This window comes from Salminus brasiliensis, chromosome 23 (assembly GCF_030463535.1).
Source record: "Salminus brasiliensis chromosome 23, fSalBra1.hap2, whole genome shotgun sequence".
Lineage (NCBI taxonomy): Eukaryota > Metazoa > Chordata > Actinopteri > Characiformes > Bryconidae > Salminus > Salminus brasiliensis.
In genome coordinates, this window is record NC_132900.1 from 7,739,607 (window position 1) to 7,761,053 (window position 21,447).

Consider the following 21,447-nt stretch of genomic DNA (forward strand, 5'->3'; position numbering starts at 1 on the left):
ACACTGTTTAAAGGCATAGTAATCTAAGTGTATTTAAACTGACTTTGAAGAAAGTAATAAAAATAGCATTCAAGAATCCTCTCTCTCATTATTATTCTTTCATTTAGCAAATATAGAAGTCATTTTGGTAATCCCAAACAGGAAAGGTTTATTTTAAATTCATGTCAGACAGTGAGAAAAGAAATGCATGTCTTTTTGATGTAGTGTATGTAAGTCATTATTGACAGATTAGCTAGTATCTGAGCTGCACTTTAGTTCTCTGTGTTCCTCCACCAGAGAAAGAGGAAATGTGATAGTGACATATATAAACACAGGACTGCCCGCAACATTCAAACGAGCTGAGAGCTGTAAAATCATCCCAGCTGAGTTACAAGATTACATATGTTGGTCTATGTGTTTTTATCAGGTCTGACCATAAAATGGAAATACTGGCTGCATGGGGGAAAACGAAACTGCAGGTAAAGTTAGCACATGATTCTGTCACTCATGTAGTCAAATATTCTGTTGCATTACGTGTCAAAACAGGACAATTTCTTCAATTTACATTTGGTGTAGTATATTGCTGCTGTCCAATGAAAAACATGTATCTCCATTTTTGCCCGTTTTTAGTTTTCTCCATGGTTTGAACCCTGTAGCTGCTCTGTACACTGTGTAAATAACTCTGGATGAATGGACCAATAATAAACGTTCTAACTGACTTGGGATAAACTCTTTTACATTGACTTCCATTCAAAGGTAAGAAGGTTTTTGCCTTATCCTGTAAAGTCACCATTTTGGAGATGTTTTTCATTGGCCAGCGATGAAATGTACTTTCTTAAGGTTCCAGAACCAACTTCCCCGCTTCATAACAGCGATGGAAACTAGGCTACAAAACACAAAAGACATTTTTAATTGATTGTTTTTGTGACGTCACCAAAATAACATACTTAGATATATTCACCTATGCAGCCTACAGCAGTTTAGCCCCGCCCATTCCATAGATGGATATAGGGGATATAGGGCAGCCAATCAGAACAGAGGTCATGATCATAAATCAGTAATAAAAATAGGTTATTTTGTTCTACAGCAGACTGGAAACGATTATTTAATAAATTTCTATTTAATATAATAAATCATGTGTTTCTGTTACATAAACTCATGCAAATGCAAGGAAATAATAGGACAGGCCTTGAATGTTCTTAGCTACATACAATTAGGCTACTTGCTCTATTGAATTTTGACTCTTAGACCAAATAAATTGAGTTTGGTCTAGATTGATCCAAGCAAAACCTGCAGCAGTTTGGACGTGGATCACTGCCAGTAAGTTAGCTAGTGTCATCGTGAGCGCGCCCGGCCACGGCGTACGGCCATGTGTGTGTGTGTGTGCGCGCGCGCGCGCGCGCGCGCCCCCGAGCAGGTTTGGATCTCTCCGCTGATCCAGTGCAGCAAACATGTCCAAACTGGAGCAGGTCCTCATTCTCGACCCTCCGACTGACCTCAAATTCAAAGGTAAGGCTTGAACGCTGCCGACAGCTGCCAACGTTTACTCGCGTGTGTGGTTTTGTTTCAAAAACACACCAAACTTAAACGGGGACCGAGCGGAGATTTCACACTTCCACCACGGCGAGTTTCACCCACCGCAGCGCCGGCCATTTTGAGGCAGTTAGCGTAGGCCGCGGCTCATCCCCGGTTTCGAGTGACTGGAGGTGCCCGCTAGGGGCCGGACCCACCCGGCTTACTAGCCGCGTACCTTCCCGGGTACACCACAGATGCGGCCTCATTTCATGACAGCAGGGGCGGTAACACAACCACGGCTTTGCCTTGTGACTAGTTTCCTCTCTCTGCTTCATCTTCTCTGACTTCTCAGATGCTGACCCCAGGCTGGACGCTAGCTTAGCGTTAGCACGGCCGTTAGCATGGGCTTGCATTGGCGACGTGGATGTTGCTAAGCTAACTAGCAGGTGCTGCTGGAGCGGAGTGAAGGCTTGGCGAGCTGCGCAACTTCAGTCGTCAAACTACATACTAGCTGTGCTCGTTACGTGCCGAAACCTCGTATCTGTTGGGTAAACCGGCTGCAGTGGTCAGTGTTTTAGTCTTTGTGGTCGCCCTGGTCAGGGGGAAAGGTTGTTAGTTAGCTGAGGAGATGGCTAGCTGAATATTGGCTGCTACTCCAGTAGTAGTAAGATGTGACTACTGACCAGCAAGGCTTCGAGGAGCACTGCTTGTTTTTAGCTACGTGTACTTTCTGAACTTAGCTGGCCCTCAAGCCTGAGGTGTGCTGCTGATCATCTAGTTCTGGCTCTGGAGGAGAGCTCATGCTTCAGAGGCTGGACGAGCTTACAGAGCCCCTGAAGTATCAGGGTGTAAAAATATCCTTTACAGACAATAAATAAAAGGTTTCTTTAATTTAAGAAGTTGTTCCCTCTGTTTAAGTGAAGAGCCCTTATCCATTTGAGGGAACGATCTATATCTCCAAATATTAATATTATTATTAATATTATTATATTTGTTCCCACTATGATACCTTACTCCATACTTTCGTTAAACTGTGGGAACAGTTTATTACATCGAGGTAACAAATTATTACTTAAACCAAGAGAACAATTTATTAAAACAAGGTAACAGATTGTTGGGGAAACAGTTTATGTCTCTAAATATTATTATTATTATTATTATTATTATTATTATTATATTTGTTCCCACTATGATGCCTTACTCCATACTTTCGTTAAACTGTGGGAACAGTTTATTACATCAAGGTAACAAATTATTACTTAAACCAAGAGAACAATTTATTAAAACAAGGTTAACAGATTGTTGGGGGAACAGTTTATGTCTCTAAATATTATTATTATTATTAATATTAATATGTCGTTTTCCTTCACTGTGATTTCTTAGGAGCTCCAAACCTTTTTGTGGAACTGAGAGCAATTTATTAAATCAAGGAAATGATTCATTAACTAGAGGGAAAAGTTTGTCTCTAAATATAATTTGTTTCTGTCTTAATGCTTAAGTGCCTCTGTAGGGCTTCCAGACCTTCTGCGTGTCATTTATTAGATCAGTCACCCTTGTTATTAATCTGAATAATGAGTTTGTTACATTAAAAGAGCCTAAATGCTTGTGGCAAGCCCACCCTTAAAGTAGTGAGCTGCTTCTTTTCCAGAGGGCGGGGGTCTTTAGCTAAATGGGTCTAGCACAGCATGAGGGTGTGTACAAAAATCAATTTTGCGCTCTCAGCTATCAGCTGTGTCCTTCGGCCTACTCACTCTCACTGTACCATCAGCAGTGCCTTTAAATTATGCAGAACATGCGTTCTGGAAAAAACCCACACAGGCGTGTGAACCTGCGGCAGCCAGTAAAACTTCATTAAAGGGTCCCAGCTCCCATTAACAGGAGCTTCTTTCTGTAGGGAATTATGCAATAACCTATAAAAGCAGAGGCTTGGCAGCTTACAGTGCTTGTTAAGGGTGGATATGAGACCGACTAGGTTGGTTTTAAATGACCATTAGTTGTAAACATTAACCACGAGAGAATGTTTCTGTGAAATAAATGATTTAGTAGAGTTTAATAGATTTAATGTTGTTTGGGACATTCACTAAAGTAAAACACCAGGTTTATAAGGGTGTATTGATTTGCAGAAATCATGTTTATGATATCAGTGTAAAAATAATTTGTAGTTATTCAATTAGTAAGTAATTGAATCATCTCTATTGGTCCATTTGTCATGAAGTTTTAACACCAGCAAAAAGGATGATATATTAAAGATGCCTTCGATTGTATGTATCCAGTTTTTCAAATGATTATATGAGGTTGGATGGGGTGAAAAATGCCCAGATGAACTTTTACATCCCATTTACAGCCCATTTACATTTACTTATTTGGCCTTACAATAAAACATGCTGACTTTCCTTTTCTGTAAGTTGCCATAACCAGTTATACTGGCCTACACAGAAGCCACATAGCATAGCTTTGTTTTTAGCACTGTAATGAGAACATTGTAATTGTTTATTTATTTATTGTTTTTGTATTTATTGTTTTGAGTTTTGCCAGATTTTTTTTTATCTCGTTCTGCAGAGTGATTAGGTAGCTGATTAGGTAGCTGGTAAAGCCAATCAGCTAAAGTTAGCTCTTAGGCTAGCACGGATACTTGCTCGCTTCCCTTGTTTTTCCTTTCTTGTGTCCCACTTTTGACTTCACTTTCCCTGGATCAGTCCTCCGTTTACTTCATTTTAGGCATGGTTACAAAGCCTGGTTCGTATAACGACCTAACGGTCCTAACGGTCGATGATTAATATGCATGCTCATATCAATGGGGGCCGAACGAGTGAAATAGCTATCCAGATGTCAACAAGGTGCCTCTAACAAACAAAAAAAAAAACATTATATAAATAGTTTTGATGTTAATGCATGCCGTATGCTTATATGGCCAGTTGTTTTTCATGTTGTTGGCCACATACTTTGAATTCCTTATCTGAAAGGTCTACTTAGGCCATTGATGTCTCTTTGATACAGTTGTTCAGGTCTCATGAGACACATAGTTCCCTTGGCATGAGGAATGTTTGTGTGGTCTCATAAAACAAATTTGAAAACACCTTATTACAGCTAATTCTATAATGAGAACAGGGCTGAGTTTGTAATTATTTTTCCATAGGCACGCACTGACCTGATTATAAGGATAGAGATCATGCCGCTCCTAAACTGTTTTGCTTTTCACATGGCCGGGTTTAGGGATTGATTTGACTTTATCGCATGGGGAAGAAGTTGGAAAACTTAGACCTTTCTGGTTTGTCCTCTGTAACCAGCATCATGAGGAGATGATTAGAAATCAAATGGCCTGTGCTCAAGTCTTCTCAAGTCATGACCTCCGTTCACTTGCTTGCAGGATGGTTCTTATGTTCCAGCTTTGTAGCCTGATCTCCACCTGAAGAGATCTCTGTTAGACTGTCAGCTATCTTATTAGACAGCTGAACTGGTCTGTGGGATATAAGAACAGTAAAGGCACAAAACTCTTTCTGATGTAACTATTTCTTTGTAGTTGTAGGTGCATGTCCACGTTTGTCCACTGCTTCCTGTAGGTTTTTTGTGCACTTCTTCAAAGTTCTAAGAAGTGGATTGCAGTCAGCTGACTGTTTGGCATAATATTGAAACTAATGAGTAATAATGACTCTCTCAGCAGACTTAAACTCACTCCAAAAGCATGCAGACAAGATCTCATTGAAATCCAACCACGGTGTTGTGTTTTTGGCCTATACCAATTCAGTATTTCACCCATCTCCAGTGGCTTTCATAGAGGGATGTTTCCTGTGGCGTGCCTGTGAACACTGAAATGGTGTCTTCTGTTCTTCACGCTCATTTGAAAGATATGGGAAGTGATGTTTCAGTCGTTTATAACTTTGTTCTTACTGACGGTCAAGTTCAGAGCACAATGACTCTAAGCATTTCTGATGGCAAATCTGGCAGTAGTAGTGTGTTTTGTGTATCATACAAATCATGAACACAATATTATTGCTATATCTCCCATTTGTTAAAGTAGTCTCCCATAATGAGTACAATAAATCAAGAAGCTGAAGTCATAGATCTGGTTTTATACTTGTGGTACTCTTAAACCGTGTATGTGATTCTTGATAAACACTCAATGTCATTTCTATGCCTTATGCTGTGTCTTATTTTAGAGGCTGGCGGTCAACCAACTCTGGTTTAAACAACTCTGGAAAACAGTTTTTGAGGAGGGACATCGGGTTGTCAGTTTAACTTCTAAATAATTAAACCTCAAAATGATATTTCAAGTTTTTTTTGCAGATATTTCTAAGACTCATAAGTATCTACGATGTTGAGCAACAACAGATACTGCTGATATGGCAAACCTGAATTTGAATGGATTCAGTGTTTCTTCTTTTACGCTTTTAAGGACTTGAACAAGCTGTTTCTAATGAAACTACTTAAGACAGTGATGCTAAGTCATGATTCTTTAGATCTAATACATGTCTTTTATATTCACATGAATGCCCCCTCCCCCCTCAGGTTGTGAGAAGGTGCTCTCTTTGGGTTAGATTTGTTACAGTATTTTTTTATTTTTACTAATACACATTTTATTAGTACTGTTTACATAAGACATCTGCCTAAACGAAGAGCTGGTATCGAATTGGTACTCTATCAGCCGATACCCTCCATTCAGTTGACAGTAATTGGTATCGGCAGAAAATGAGTTTGATCTGCGAATCCTTACAGTAAAGCCACGAGTTCTTACAAATGCAAGTCAACTCAAGTTCTCCCTGAATCATTCAGAAACCTGAGCCTGTCGGAGCTGTGCAGAGTTTACAACAGCACCCGAGCCCAAGTGGCATGTTTACTCTGTTCTATCAGCGCTTAAACTAATTGGCTGGAGAGCGGTAAAGAGAGCCATGGAGATTATAGCGGAGCTGCAGGCCTCATAAAGGCCACAGCAGGACGAAGCCGTGCCTCTGCTGAGCTAAAAACAGCCTCCAGCTCCAGAGCACTGCTCCACTCCTCAAACTCTGCTGGGATTCTTACACTTCACACAGACGGACCACAGCTCTCCCTCTCTTGCAATCTCTCTCTCTCTCTCTCTCTCTCTCTCTCTCTCTCTCTCTCTTGCTCTGTGTTTCTGCCTCTCCTTGTTTCTGTCTGTATCTGCCTCCATCTCCTCACTGGTGTTATTTATAGTGTCAGGGAGCTCTGAGAGACTGGTACGGAGAGAACGAGGAGGAGATGGAGGGGAAAGCCACAGCAGAGGAAAGATGACCCAGGTCATCATCGCATGAACCTTCCTAGGTCTGTTCTCTAGGAGACTAAATGTACAGTCAAGGTCATTATGGATTATCCATCAGCTACACTTAAGGAGGGAAATCAGATCTTTCTAATTGCACTCATGACCGAAACGAAAGTCCAGCTGAGCCTCAGATCACAATGCGATCATCTCAGATTAGCTGATACTGTTGGCCATGTCCAAGATGGACGGCATACGACTTTCATACGTTTCATAGAACCCCACTCCAAGATGCTGGATGCAGTTCAAGATCGTGATTTATTTATTTAGCTTTTTGGGCATTGGCTCGGTCATTGGTAAACATGGGATTGTGACCTGGGACCCCTTTAGGAATTGAATTTAGAAATGGAAGCTGAATTCAATTAGGACTCCATTAAGGAAAAAGCTGGTTTCAAAGACCGTTTCAAAGATGTGCTCTTATTACAGTCCTATTGAAACTGAAGGTGATCTGAAGATTGAGATGTTTTGGGTTTTTGCAAATATGTAAAAATATTCACATGATTCTGCCAAAGGCTGTTAGAACTGAATGAACAGCCTGGTGTTGAACACTGCTGTTATTATGAGCTTAAAGCGGTGTTTTAAAACTGCTATAAAAAGTTGTAATTTGTTTTGATCCTCTGAGGTAGTTTTGATGTCTGTAATTGAGTAATGCCTGCTCTTTAATGTAGGGATACATCAAAAGATTTCAGCTGAAAGAGGTCAAATGAAGCACTTTCAGTTTTGGCTTAAAGGGCAAAAGCTTTCGATTGATTGACTAAAGACAATAAAACTTCTTTCACACTTGCTTTCACAATTGACAGCCCTGACACAATCTGACAATCCTTTTGAGACGCAGTGCACATGAAACTATGGCCATGTTCACTAGGCCTGTCACCATAACTACATTATCGACTTATTGTACAATGTAAGGACATAACAATAACCACCGTTTTTTCCCGATATTGCCCTTTGTTTATTTGTGTGTTTGTTTACATAAGAATAAACGTCTTTAATATTTCAGCCAGTCTTGCAATGACCAATGCATCAGTAACAGCTAGGCCTGAACGATTAGGGGAAATGATCTAATTGTGATTTCTGCACAATATTGGCAGGCCTCATAAACCAATTTATTAATTTATTTATTTTAATTACTTTAGGTTGACTGTTTATGTTCATAAATGTAAGCAATCTGTATATGTCTGTAATGTGAACGAATATGTCCCAGAAGTGCCGCACATGCACACATTGATCCGTTTATGCACATCGCCGCTTCCACAATCAACAAAAATATGTTCCTTCCATCCCCCCCCCCCAGGCGGTGCCGGATGATGGTTAATGGCGACAGCACTGAGAGCATGTGTACAGGCAAATAACGTGTGAGACCTGATCGGACCGTTCACGTTGATGTCGCATGCCCACAAATCAGATTCTTATCCAATCTAAGACCACATATGATGCAGACTTAAAAATATTAAGGCAAAAAATCTGATTTGTGTGACTAATGTGAACACAGCCTATGACATTTATTGTGAGGGACATTAGGCAAGTGAACAAGCACGATTCATGCTGCTTGTAAAGAGAGAAGCTTTTCAGTGTAAATCTTCTAATGAATTCTCCTTTATAAAGTGCCATAGTTGTTTATCTTGTCTGTTAGGCAGTGAGTTAATGACCGAGCCTGGGAAAGTGCTGAGAACTTGCTTTGCTGTGTAAATGATAGACACCTCATGCACCGTTGGCAAAATGCAATTTCCCTGTAGTACAGAGAGCCTATCAATATCAATGTGTATTGCAGTTGGTCAGATACCAGCAAAATTAAAAATGCTTGACTGGACATCTGTAGGGGAAAAATGAATGAATCTGATTTGATCCTGAAACGGCACAATCACAGTAACACAGTATCACTGAATTTCCTGCAATTGTAATTTCGTACATAAGGTCTAGAGCTAGACTGATCAGTGTTTTTGGGGCTGATACTGATCGAGGGTACGGTTGAGTTGCGCAACTCATAAAATGTTGATCATATGATCTGACCCGCTCTCAGATTCTGCAAGGTTTTTGGCCATTTGCATTTTTGGGCTGAAAATGAGCAGATACAGCCGATTGATCCTTCCAACTCCAATGTCTATCCATACATTTTGTTTGTTTTACATTTATTGATTGTTTGAAGGAAATAAATTAAGATTGTCGATTGTTAACCAAGTCTGACTAGACTAGGCTCACTGGCTGCATCTGGGTGAGGGATAAATCAGGTTAATTGGATTTCTTAGTGAATTATTCCTTTAAGTTGTGTATTTTAAAGTATTTTAATCAATGACCAATTATCATTTAAAGTGTTTAAATATCTGCATATTTATTGGAAAACTACTAAACTCTCTGCTAAACTTTGTCACCTATAGAAAATAAAACCTTAAATCTATCTTTCAGGTTAGCCTTTTCCTGAAAATAATGTGTGACTGCTCTTTCAAGTTCTGTGGATATCTTATGTTACTTGCAGGTAAATGAGAAATGTAGTTATCATATTAGCTATGGGCGTTGCAGTCCAGAGTTGCGCTGGTCTGCATATTCTCAATATTAGCAGGCAGTTCTATTCATTTTAACTCGCTGAAGAAGAGCATAGTGGGCAGCACATGCCACACACCAAAGTTACCATTCAGGCAGGGACTTCACTTCTATATAAGATGCTGCCTCATTCCTGTGTCCTAATCTTGGTCATCTACCACAGTGTGTGGCCCTGGATAACCAAGTATTGTAAATTATTTGCAGAGATAATCAAAATGTTTACAATAATTGTAACTCGTAAAGTAATGTTTTATGACATGATTGAGGGCTAGGCGATATCTAAATCTAAATATTGTCAACATTTCTTGTTAAACAAAATCATGTTAAATCAATGTTTTATAACAATGAGTGTTATCTTTATCAACTGTAATACAGGTTAAATGCTTTTTTTTTTAAATGTTTTATTATTATTATAGGACCAGGTATTCTATACCAGTCCATCCCTTTTCTTATCTAGTGCAACTACCACAGCAGCCATTTCAGGTCTGGGCCTATCCTAATCGATTCCACTTCTAATGAAAGGATGAACCTTGTCAGATGACTGAATTCCCTCAGTTTGGACAGTTCTTATCCTAAAACGGATGTTATTACAGCCCAGACAGCAATTCTAATTTCTTCAGTCCACGCTCAAAATAAATGCTAGACTGATGCGCAATTACATAAATGAAAGATTTCTACAGTGCCTTCCACATACTCAGGGTCGCTTTACGAGACTGGTAATCAAAAAAGCAAAAACAACCACAACAAAAATAGCATCATAAAGCAAAGTAAAATAGCATCAAGAAGCGTCGAGCATCAAGAACGGCTCATGACGTTGTGATTCCATTACGCTGTGTCTGATGTTCTTCAGTACATTCAGCTCTGCTTTACAAAACTATCCTTGTTCTCCTAGGTTTGGTTGACCGAGCTAAACATCTGGCCTTCTGCTCTGTGTTTGCAAAACAAGTCTGACTTGATCATTTTGGAGCACTCCTGACGGCCGCTAATATGCTAATACGAGACATGCTTGGTCATAAGATCCAGAGATTTGGTCTAATTGTCTCTTTTCTCTTCTCGGTCGCAGCCTGTGAACAACAGCAGAAAGGTGGATTCTAGGTTGTTTCGGTTTCTGTCTCTCTCTGTGTGTCTCTCTCTCTGTGTGTGTCTCTCTCTCTGTGTGTGTCTCTCTCTCTGTGTGTGTCTCTCTCTGTGTGTGTCTCTCTCTGTGTGTGTCTCTCTGTTAGTTATTGAATGCTAGGGTAAAGGCAAGTCTCATGTATCAGTTATCAATTTCTGAAACTACTTAAAACACAGCTATGAAGTAGGGTTGGGCGGCATCTACTTTTTTCATTCAGTTATACCATCTTAAAATGATCACAGTATAGTATACAGTATTACCAGGGAATGGGGTGGGGAGGATAATGTTTACGTGGCTTTCATACAATCTCATCCTGCCTTATTTTAAAATCGAAAAATACAACATTCAGTTTGCTCACAGGGTGACAAAGTGAACACTGCTCGGTTTTAAATCAATTGTTCAATAAATGTTAGACCGTCAGTCTGATTCTGAACATTACAAATATTACGCTACTCTAAATCAGGAGGGAGAAGCTGAAGCGACTGCTGTTGGAAGGACGGAAACCTGTATTTAAAGTTTTTTTTTTTTTTTTTTCTTCCCCATGGTTTTGGATTTGTAACCCACTTGCTAAGCGAGCCTTTGCTTAACTAGCTCAGCGACAGCTCCCCAGAGTATTAGGCAGTCCAGTGCCGCCGCTGCTGCTGACTAAGTGACGAATTATTGACACAAGTGTTAACGATAAAACCTTGAGAGCTGAGAGCGAAGTCGAGCAACTGGTGTTGTGAAAAACAAAGGTGAAATGAGTTTCTGCTGTTTGGACACATAGCCGACCATCTAGGCTTAGATTAGCTAGCGGGCATTTTGAGATATAATTTTAAATAGTGGATTACAGTATTACAGAAATAAATAAAAAAAAATCTTGTATTTATAAAGTTTGACTTGTGCATAGTACTTTGTCTTGTCTTTGTTTTAATCTCATGAATTAATCATAGACACAATAACAAGCTGCAATCATGTTTTAACCCTTAGCTATATTTTAGCAGGACATTTTAGCTACTTTGACCTAAATATGACTCTTAAAACATCTAGTATACTTTGATATCAGCAAATAACAGATGCTTATTGAGAATGTAGGGAGTTCAGATCATCAGCAACTCTCACTTTGGACTTAAGATGCTTGCCTGCTTGTATTACCTGCTGTTTGAACTTGATTCAATTAACGTAATTTCATAAAATGAATTTACAACTGATTGACAGTAGTTGCTTGAATCTCTAATGCTGGTATTCAGCTACTATTAGCTATTACTGTAACTGGCGTTTAAGGGCAAATATGTTAATATGTAGTGACACATTAATTGTCCTGTGTTTCAATTGAGCCAGCATGCCTGTGGCAGGCACTGTAAAGTACAGCGTGAAACGTCTTGACGGGATTTCATGCTTTTAAGCCTCTTATTGATATCAGCTTATATTACATGTGAGGAAAGCTCAATTATTGGTATTTCGCCTTCCCTCCACTTGTGTGCGTTTTCTCATGCTATGTCAGGTGACTGCTGCCACATAGGCGGGTCACATTAATGTGTCAACCTGCTTTCACAATGGTACGTTGTTGGAATGTCAACATTTAAACCACCTCTACTTTGACACTGCCAAATGCAAAGCTAACAATGAGGCGGGCCATAACCAAACAGCAGATAAGGCACTTTATCAGTAACCTGCTGTACTGAACAGTTTAGAGCGCCTCCAGAAGCCTTTGACCTAGAATACGAGCTGGGATATTAAGCCAAGTGATTTATAGAAAGGAGTGGTATTACCTGAGTATAACTTCATGTTCTGCTTTTGAATGTATCACACTTTTCATTGACCATTAACTCAGGATGGCTTAATATTACTGTGTGCTTGTAGTTGTCCGGTCGTGGTATGGCGCACTAATAGAGGGTCTGCAAGTGACTTCACAGGTGGCGGGAACACGCCCACTGAGGGACAAAAAGACACTGATTGGCAGTGTTAACTTTCGGTGTGAATGCTGCTTACATGAAAACGAGAAAGCTGTTGTGCAATTGGCTGTTCAATCCGATTCAGCAGGAATTGGGAGTTATCCTTTTACAGACTGCTGAACTCTAACGACAAGAGAAGCTAATGGAGTTCGCAGAAACAACTGGAATCCTGGTACCCGAAAAATGAGGGGGAAAAAACCCAAGCCCACTGTAGTTGCGAATTTAGTGACATGCTAAGTTCAAGTAAGAGAGAAAACTTGAAAACCTGGATGAGCCGGTCTACAAAATGTGCCTGAAAGCCTAAGACCATTCGCTGGACACCTACTTTTTTAGCATTTCTCCTGAAATCAAGGGTATTATTGGAGCCTTTCCACTTTTGCTGTGCTAACAGCCTCTATTTTTTTTGGAAAGCTTTGCACTGGATGTTGGAACATTGCTGTGAGGATTTGGCTGCATTCCACCACAGGAGCATCACTGAGGTTTGGTGCTGATGTTGGATGATTAGTTCCATCCAACTCAACTTAAATGTATTGAATGGAGCTTCATTACCCCTGAGAACATAATTCCACTGTTTCACAGCCCAATTCTATTGGCAATGCTTTTCAATGAGGATTACACAAGCGGTGTGTGCACCAATTATAATGGGTGGGTATTAGGACACTTTTGGTCATATATTGTGTGTGTGTGTGTGTGTGTACACAGAATAATGCACAGAGGGGCTTTTAACATGCATTTATGGTCAGTGTTAAGTAGGTTGGGAATTAGCTTTAACCACCCCCTTCACCTCATAAGCCAGTCAGAGTTTGTTAATTGGTCACACAGATACTCGGAGAATGTTTAGTAAAGTGTAGTGAAGATAGCATCCCTGAATTATCTCGCTGGTGTTCTGTCAGCCAACCCCAACCCCACCCCTTAACCCATTTGAGTCTTATTGGTTCTTCAGATGAGGTGACTAGAAGCCGCTCCACACTGAACAAGGGCAGTTAGCATTTGACCGTTACACCTGTTTTGAAGTGCTCAGAATGGAAGCACTGAACCGAATAGGCATAAAATTGAGATTTCACAGCTGAGATTTCATTATGTAATTCAATTTTGATGGCCAGTTGTGATGCGTTAAAGAACAACGGACTCAGTATCCTTAAGCTGAAAGTTGCATTATTTTCCCCAAAAGGACTGGACTGTGTTGACCTCACCGTCTCGCATAGTATAGAGTCTGCTGTGGTCGAGTTCTAAAGCCCAGTTAAGAACAGGGACTGCTGGAACTAGCATTTTCTCATTAATACATTTGTGCAATAAATTTTAGAGAAGCTGGCTTGGGTTGTTGGTTCGATCCCCAAACCCCAAACTAATTATTCCAAGGTGGTTGCCCACCACTCTGAGTGTGTGTTCTTACTGGCTTAAAAACTAGCTTGTGTGAAGAAAAGCAGAAAGAAAAGCATCTGGTAACGGACCCCTGTGCTGGCCGATATTGCTTAAGAGTGATGAGGGTGAGAGGGCACCATTTACCTGCCTGCAGAGAGCATAGCCAGTTGTGCTCTCTCATGCTCCGGCCACTGATGGCAAAGCTGTGTGTTTTAGGATTGAAAGCCCAGGGTAATTTAATCCTAATCTAAATTGTGGAAGAAATATGGTCTGTCCAGGACTAGGCTTAGTACTTGTCCAGTACTGAGTGTAAATTTAAGTGATTTATTTTACATTTTATTTTAAATGTTTAAACTGCACACCTTTTTATACAATACATTTTAAAGTACAAAAATGGCTTATGGGACTGAAGGTTTACATTAGTGCTTGGAGAATGAAACGTGTGTGTGTGTGTGTGTGTGTGTGTATGTGTGTGTGTGAGAGAAACACAAAGGCAGACTCTTAAAGTGGGACCACTTTTGGCACTGTAAAACCACTGGTTGGAGCAGTCGCTCTTTCCAAACCTGTCTTTCCACATTCGCAAGATCCTGCATTGTAGTAGAAACTGGTTTAAGACCCATATGTTATGTGAAAGGGAAACGCTTGTTTTCACCTTTATACGCATGTATTTTGAGCAGGACAGTATATTGTTTATTTTTTGGGCATTGACCATCACTAAAGGACTAAATGTGTAAATGAGCTTTTGAACAACCAGGTGCTTTTTTGTTGAGAACAAATTTCTGTGTTTCTGTGGGTGTCTTGTTGAATCAAGGTAGTCATACAATCCATATAATACATTTATAAATCTACTTCTTTACGCAAGTGTTCCAAACCTGGCTGGTGGGCTAATGGGTATGTTTCCTCTTCCTGCCTCTCACCAAGCCCCGCCTCAACATGCTAATCAAACCTTTAACGTCCCTGTTTCTGCTGATTATTAAAGGTGGATCTACTTTTTAAAGCTATCTCAAAACTGGTATTATGTCCATGTCCTGCAGTCTGGACTAATCTGGACCAAACAAATGTGAGGTGGGTGAGGATGAGGTGGTTCTGAACCCCGAAACCATCTCAAACACACTCTCTTGCTCTCTTCTCCCTGTAGGTCCATTTACAGACGTCGTCACAGCCAACCTGAAGCTGACGAACCCGTCAGACAAGAAAGTATGTTTCAAAGTGAAGACCACAGCCCCCCGCAGGTACTGCGTACGGCCCAACAGTGGCACTATCGACCCAGGCGCCACCCTCATAATCTCAGGTGAGCCTTACCTCAATGACACCCACCTGCAGTTAGTTTTGCAAGGCTAGATGTTATCACGCAACGAGAATCTGGAGCATCTGGAGGCTTCTTGTTAAAATCTTCCTCTTTCTGGCTTCACCTCTAAAACCTGTCCTCAGCTTCTAGTTTGCACTTTTAATGTACAATGAATAACACAAGCAAAACAGCATCTAGTGAAACAGTCTGTCAACAGAGCAGGCAGTTTTTTTTTTTGGCTTTATCTACACCTTAAACAAGCCCTGTTTTGGTTTTGCTTATTGATCCATGCGTGTGGCACGACTGAGGAAATGTCCATTCTTGCTGTAGTGACAGACCCTTAGCTGTTTGTCTCTAGCATGAGTTAACAGGAGGGTGGAGTGAAAGCTTTGCTTTAGTGTTCAAAGCAGTGTGTAATTCAGTGCATCACAGAACTCATTTCAGCGCCACGCAATAAGATTTGCTACTTAGAAATCAGATTGAGGTGAGCGTCTCACGTATACTGAAGACTCTTTATATGCAAAAACATTTAGAATTAAGCTCTACTCTTGAAACCACAGATGTTCAGTCTTCAAGCGTTGTTGCTGTGGATCATGCTGCTGTGCCAGTCAATGAACTTTTTTTTGTTTGTTTTATATTCAATTTTGGCCTAAAATAGTCTGGTTTAGCTGAGAAGTGTTCTTGGAGGGCATAGATCTCGTAATGGTGCAAAAGATCCAATTTATAGTCAGACAGCCTCCATTATTTCTCTGCTTAAGAATGTATTAAGGTGGTCCTTGTTTGTGTTTTGCAGTTATGCTACAGCCATTTGACTATGACCCCAACGAGAAAAGTAAACACAAATTCATGGTGCAGACCATCTTTGCGCCAGGGACCGTCGCAGACACAGAGACCATGGTAAGAGTCCAGTTCGGTACATTCAAATGTGAAGGTGATTAAAGTTCAACAAAACTTTCCCAGTAATGCAAAGACAGGCACTCGACTCTAAAGCCAAACTAACCGGCAGAACAGCTTTTATTCTGCTGCTTGTTGGTCACATTGACATTGGTTGGTTGGTCCTGTTTTTTTGTCAGTAGAGGGCAGCAAAGACACTGTCATTGAGTGCTTTAGTCTTGAGTAACTGATTGTGAACAGGGTTAATATTTGTAAAAAGTGTAAAATCTTGCAAATCAAAATATAAAGTTTTGCAAATTTCAGACTGAATGAGTTGTGTAATACAAATGGTACAATAAACATATTTATATGCACCTGAAGGGACAGTTTTATTTTAAAATTATATGCATATAAAAATAAACCCAGTTTTAATTTGGTTTAAATTTGGGGGATTTGGCTTATTTGTAAATACATGATGGTCCTGGTGAGTTACTGTTTTACTACTGGTGTGAGCACAGCTTGTGTGTTGTATGTGTGTGTGTTTGTGTGGGATGAGGCTCCAGCTGCTAGTCGTTTAGGCTGATGAATCGCATGCCTATTTTTCATCCCCACAGTGGAGAGACGCGAAACCCGATGAGCTCATGGATTCCAAACTCAGATGCGTGTTTGAGCTGCCTTCTGAAAACGATAAAATGGTGAGTATAGAGGAGGAGACAGATGCTGGAAGCAAAGGAAGGAGGGAGGGATGAATAAATTGAGACTTGTGTATTTCCCCACATTGGGTTTAGCTATGTAATAGTTTTTTTAAAGCTCAGTGTAGATGCTTATACTGTAAAAATGTTGTACTCTATACACAGGAGTGTAAGTACTGATATTAAGTGTCTAATTGTAGACACTATCAGTAGAGAGTAGCGAGGCTACAGCCAGCCCGTTACTGAACTAAGAGTACACCCACACTTCATATTATAGCCTTGTCTCCTCTAAACCCTTATATCTCAATCCCAGCCCCTGCCTGGGTCTGACCTGTGCAGCCCTCTGTATGTGAGCCAGCCCGTATTCTTTCCCTATTCTTCATGCTACGTGGACACAGACCGGACCTCTCGTCTGCCTCCCTGCTTCTCCGCCAACCCCACTCCAAGCAGGAGCGAGTTCCGCACCCCTCTGCGGTCTCGCCCCCCATTTCCTCCTACTCCTTGCAGCCTTAGCAGCAGAAATTACCCACAGGCCTTCAGGACTGCATCTAATTCAGAGGTCCAGGTCAGGACAGCTCAGGTGTGTGAGGGTCAGACAGGCAGGCAGCGAGCACGACCAGAGCAGGGACTCATTTGCAGGGTAGGTCAAAGGACGGTAACACTGGAGTTGACCACGTTACAGTTAAAGTGTTTAAATGGTCTGATGATGGTACACGATTTCAAACATTTCCAAAAAGAAGTTAGCTAAAGACTTCAGAGTTCCACAGAGTTCCACAGAGTACCACAACTGGTTTGCACATCCAAACACCATGGAAACAGGTTCACAGACCCAAGTTGGACAGTCTTGTGTAGATAACTTGATTTAATGAGACACAAATGGATAAAAGTGCTGATAAACTCTGGGTTGTGAGGCTCAACCTTCTGAGTAGGAAATCCGACTAGTGGGGGCATTTTAGTTGCAATTTCCTACTTGGAAGTTGGGAAATCCTACATCCCACTTCAAATGGAATGCAACATAAGTATGGAGAAGAAACATTTAGCTTCATTTAGCACTCATGTTGACTTTATTTCCAGCTGTATATAGATTTACACAATAGTTTAGGCTATTATTGACAGTGCATAATCTCAGATGTCAGTAGTGCACTGTATGTCCCAATGTTTGTGGGCCCCTGTTCTAATAAATGCGCTCAGCTACTTTACATTTTACCCATTGCAGATGTGCAAATGCACACACACAGCTTGTGTAGTCCCTGTAGAGAAGCATTGCAAATAGAATAGAACTCTCTGTAGCAGATCAGCATGAACCTATTACCACCATGCTTAATGTCTGGTGTGGGCTAGAGGGGTATAAAGGCCCCCAGGTATTGAGAGCTGTGGAGCAGTGGAATGGTGTTCTCTGGAATGATGGTGCTCTATCCAGCACTTTTCGGAAGAATTGGGGAGTAAAAAGCGGTGTGCTTGTGAATGCAATCAATTCCTCACAGCAGTGCTCCGAAACAATGAATTGGGAGGCTTTCCGCGCTTGGTTGACTCTCCCAAATGAGGTTGTCTCTCTCGCGACAGTAGCAGTCGTCTGCCTCTCCTCTGCATTTGGGCTTGGCCCGCAATCTTGAATAGCATTTAAGCAGGCAGTTGGTGGTTTAGAGAAGGGCTGGATGATACGATAAATATATTATATCACGATATTTAAAGACTTGATAATTGTCTCTTCATGTTTCTTGTGGTGTTGGATTGTAAGTCTAATGCTGTGGTTTTGATTGCAATTGCAGAACGACGTGGACGCAGTCAGCAAGGCCGCGCCCATGCTCAACTCTTCCAAGGTGGACGGGCCGGTGGCAGCCAAGCCGGCCAGCGCCGCCCTTGACGATACAGAGATGAAGAAGGTGTTTGAAGAATGCAAGAGGCTGCAGACGGAAGTGAGCAAGCTGCAGGAGGAGAACAGGCAGCTGAAGGTAACGTTACAGGCTGAGGAAGGATGGCCAGGATGGAAGTTCCCTAGTTTATGCAGATGCAGACCAAAACATGACCATCCTGTGGTTGGTGTATGAAAAGATTGTGAAATACATGAAAAGCTTGCTGTGGTACTGTTTATGGTACCATACAGACAGTGTTTCGTTCACAAAGAACCTGGCCAAGAACCCTGCTTGACAGGCTTAGTGCACTGTGAAATTGGCATTATGAAATGAGGCCCCTCAAACATCATAACCGTTCTGGTAGATCTGGTTGGCACAAAGACATCATTTCTAACTTTCTGCATGCCCACAGCTTTGTAGGCTTTCAGAGAAAGGTTTGCATGTCTCTGATTGGTTTATGGAAGTTCAGAATTTATGGAAGTTTCAAAATATCTGCATAATTTAATTAAGATGTAAATAGTCATTCAGAGTTGTTGATGTGATGTTCTGTTATAGATAAACTTCCAGAGTCAGAATTGTTTACAGAGAATATGATGGGAACCAGATGTCTGAGGAGTTTAATGCCGCAGAAAGCAGTTCTATGAAATGGATCTCAATACATTGCCTGATGCCAGAGACATTGTTTTAAGAGTTTTGTAAAGGTTCTGGCCTAAAGGTGTGTTATTAAAGAACTGTTCGTGGTGAAGATGTAGAGACAGAGCGTTGTAAGGCATTGTAGAAGGAATATTTCTATCAGTATCAAATCACACCAATATCAGCATAAAAAGGGTGGCCAGGGTAGGGAATGTATCAGATCCACTCACAGTTTGCTGTGTTATTAACTGTGTAAGTACTTTTCTAGTCTCATGGGCTAGTAGTGTTTGCGTAGTTCAAGCATGATGACCCATTTCAGGTGGTCATCTTGGATTGAGCCAGCCCTCTTGTTAGCATTCTCCCCGGTCACATGTAGTGCTCCTGACACTGGGAGGGCGAGGGCGGACACGTGCAACCAGCAGACGCCTATGCTATCCAGCGTCACACTGAAGTGATGAGAGGAGAGAGAAAGGCCAGATGTGCTCTCTGGCTCCGGCTGCTGATGACGGGCAGCATGACGTGATTCCAACCAGTGATCTTTGGGTGTAAAACGGCTCGTTTAACAGCAAAAGTAGTTTGTAAAGAAGGCAGGTTGAATTGGTATGGGCAGATATACGAGTTTATAATACCGGTTAAGCAAAAAAGAAAACGAACAACATTAAGATCGGTGGAATCTTCTCTATTAAACACAAAAAGGGAATATTGAATAGAAGTGGGTCTCGGTCCGTATCTGACCCCTGTTTACGCCTGGTCACTTCATGGGGAATAGTATCTGGATTGTATTCTGATAAGATTTTAGCCACCAGCATTTACACTCTGTTGTAACTGTGTCCCCAGTTAGTAAGTAGTGTGCCAATTATTACTTGTGTTTAGGGTGTACTGGGATGGGTTTTGGTTGTGGGATTTGTAACTGCACACTGCTACTATGTGGCCCAAACGCCTCTCAGACCACCTCTTGAACTGGTTGAAGGGATTGGATTTAGGTGTAAACAGGGTCTGTGCTTCTTCTGTTCAGATAAAGAAAAATGTAGGAGTCTTATAAGAGAAGGGGGCAGCCACACTAAGTGACCTGCCACCTGTAGAATCGGAGGTTCTTAATTTGTGAGATGAGACACACGGATGCTCCAAGAGAAGTAAGTGCGAGGCCACTGATAGCTTCGAGTGTCAGCAGCTGAGGTTCTTTGAGGCACAGTGTGAATAATTGTTTGCTTTAACTGCTCTTTGCAGGACGACGGCTTGAGATTGAGGAAGGCCCAGCGGCCCGAGCACATAGCTTCCAACTCCAGCTCTCTGATCGGCCGAGAAGTGACCACCAGCTCCCTGCCCTCGCTCCTGGTCGTCATAGCAGCCATCTTCATCGGATTCTTCCTCGGCAAGTTCATCCTGTAGATGGATCAGGTTGAGAGGAAGTCTTTAACATGTCTGCCTGCCTGTCAACCGGTTCCAGAGAGAAAAAGAGAGAAAGAGAGAAATTACTTGGCCTGGATGAAAGGAGGATGTCTTTCTGTTGACTTTGCCATATCATTGGTAGTTGGGCCAGCGGCAGCACGCACATCTTTGTGGCATCATAGCGTGGGCCTCACCTTCTTCAGCCACACACACACACAGTTAGTCCAATACGAGAGAGAGAGGGGTGAGGGGAGGAGAGAGATGGAGGGAGAGAGAAGAAAAGTATGGGAGAGCGTGATGCAGGTTCTCTTCTCTCTCTCTCTCTGTTTCGGCATTTGTTTCCTGTTCTTTTCTTTGTGTGATGATCAGAAGGATAATTCAGCAGTCAGCAGGTTTATTAAGCAGCAGTGCAGCGCGAGAGAGAGCGCTGCGCCATCACATGAAAAAAGACCTGCCTGAGACATTCTGACCATAAATGTGTAACGTAACCGTTATTGATCGCCCCTCCACACTCCTCACTCTCTCTTTCTCGTTTTATTAAGAGTTCAATGGAATGTTAGGTGTCTTGTAAATGTAATTTTAAATCCTTTTTAAGAAAAGGAAAGAAAAAAAGAAACTTCCATCAGAACAGAGAAATAAACCTCGTGACCCTTTTTGCTGGGTGGCCTCGGAGAAAAAAGAGAAAAAAAAAAGAATTTCCGGCGGATATTTCTACCCTTCGCTGCCTCTCCATGTCAACAGTTGGGCTGGGAACAAAGATGCCTCCTTTTGTACATTTTGTCTTTTTTTCCTGTCCCTAATGATACCAATGCAGACTTTTATTACTGTTATCATATTATTATTATTAATATTATTATTATTAATGTTTATTTTCCCTCAATACAAAGCATTTATCCCTACTTGAGGCAAACATTGACTGAAGTTTAAGTCTCCACCTCTCCTGTTCTGTCCCATGCTATCCAACATTGAAGAAATAAATACTAAAAAAAAAAGTGGAAAAAA

At 41.3% G+C, this 21,447-nt stretch overlaps 1 protein-coding gene across 1 annotated transcript; it reads left to right on the forward strand.

Annotated features, from left to right (window-relative positions):
* The first annotated feature begins 1,375 nt into the window (after positions 1-1,375).
* Positions 1,376-21,447, forward strand: vapal (VAMP (vesicle-associated membrane protein)-associated protein A, like). Its single transcript, XM_072669084.1, has 6 exons — positions 1,376-1,488; positions 14,856-15,008; positions 15,799-15,902; positions 16,493-16,573; positions 18,340-18,522; positions 20,284-21,447. The coding sequence occupies exons 1-6, from the start codon at positions 1,431-1,433 to the stop codon at positions 20,443-20,445; spliced, it is 741 nt and encodes a 246-aa protein (XP_072525185.1). The 5' UTR covers positions 1,376-1,430; the 3' UTR covers positions 20,446-21,447.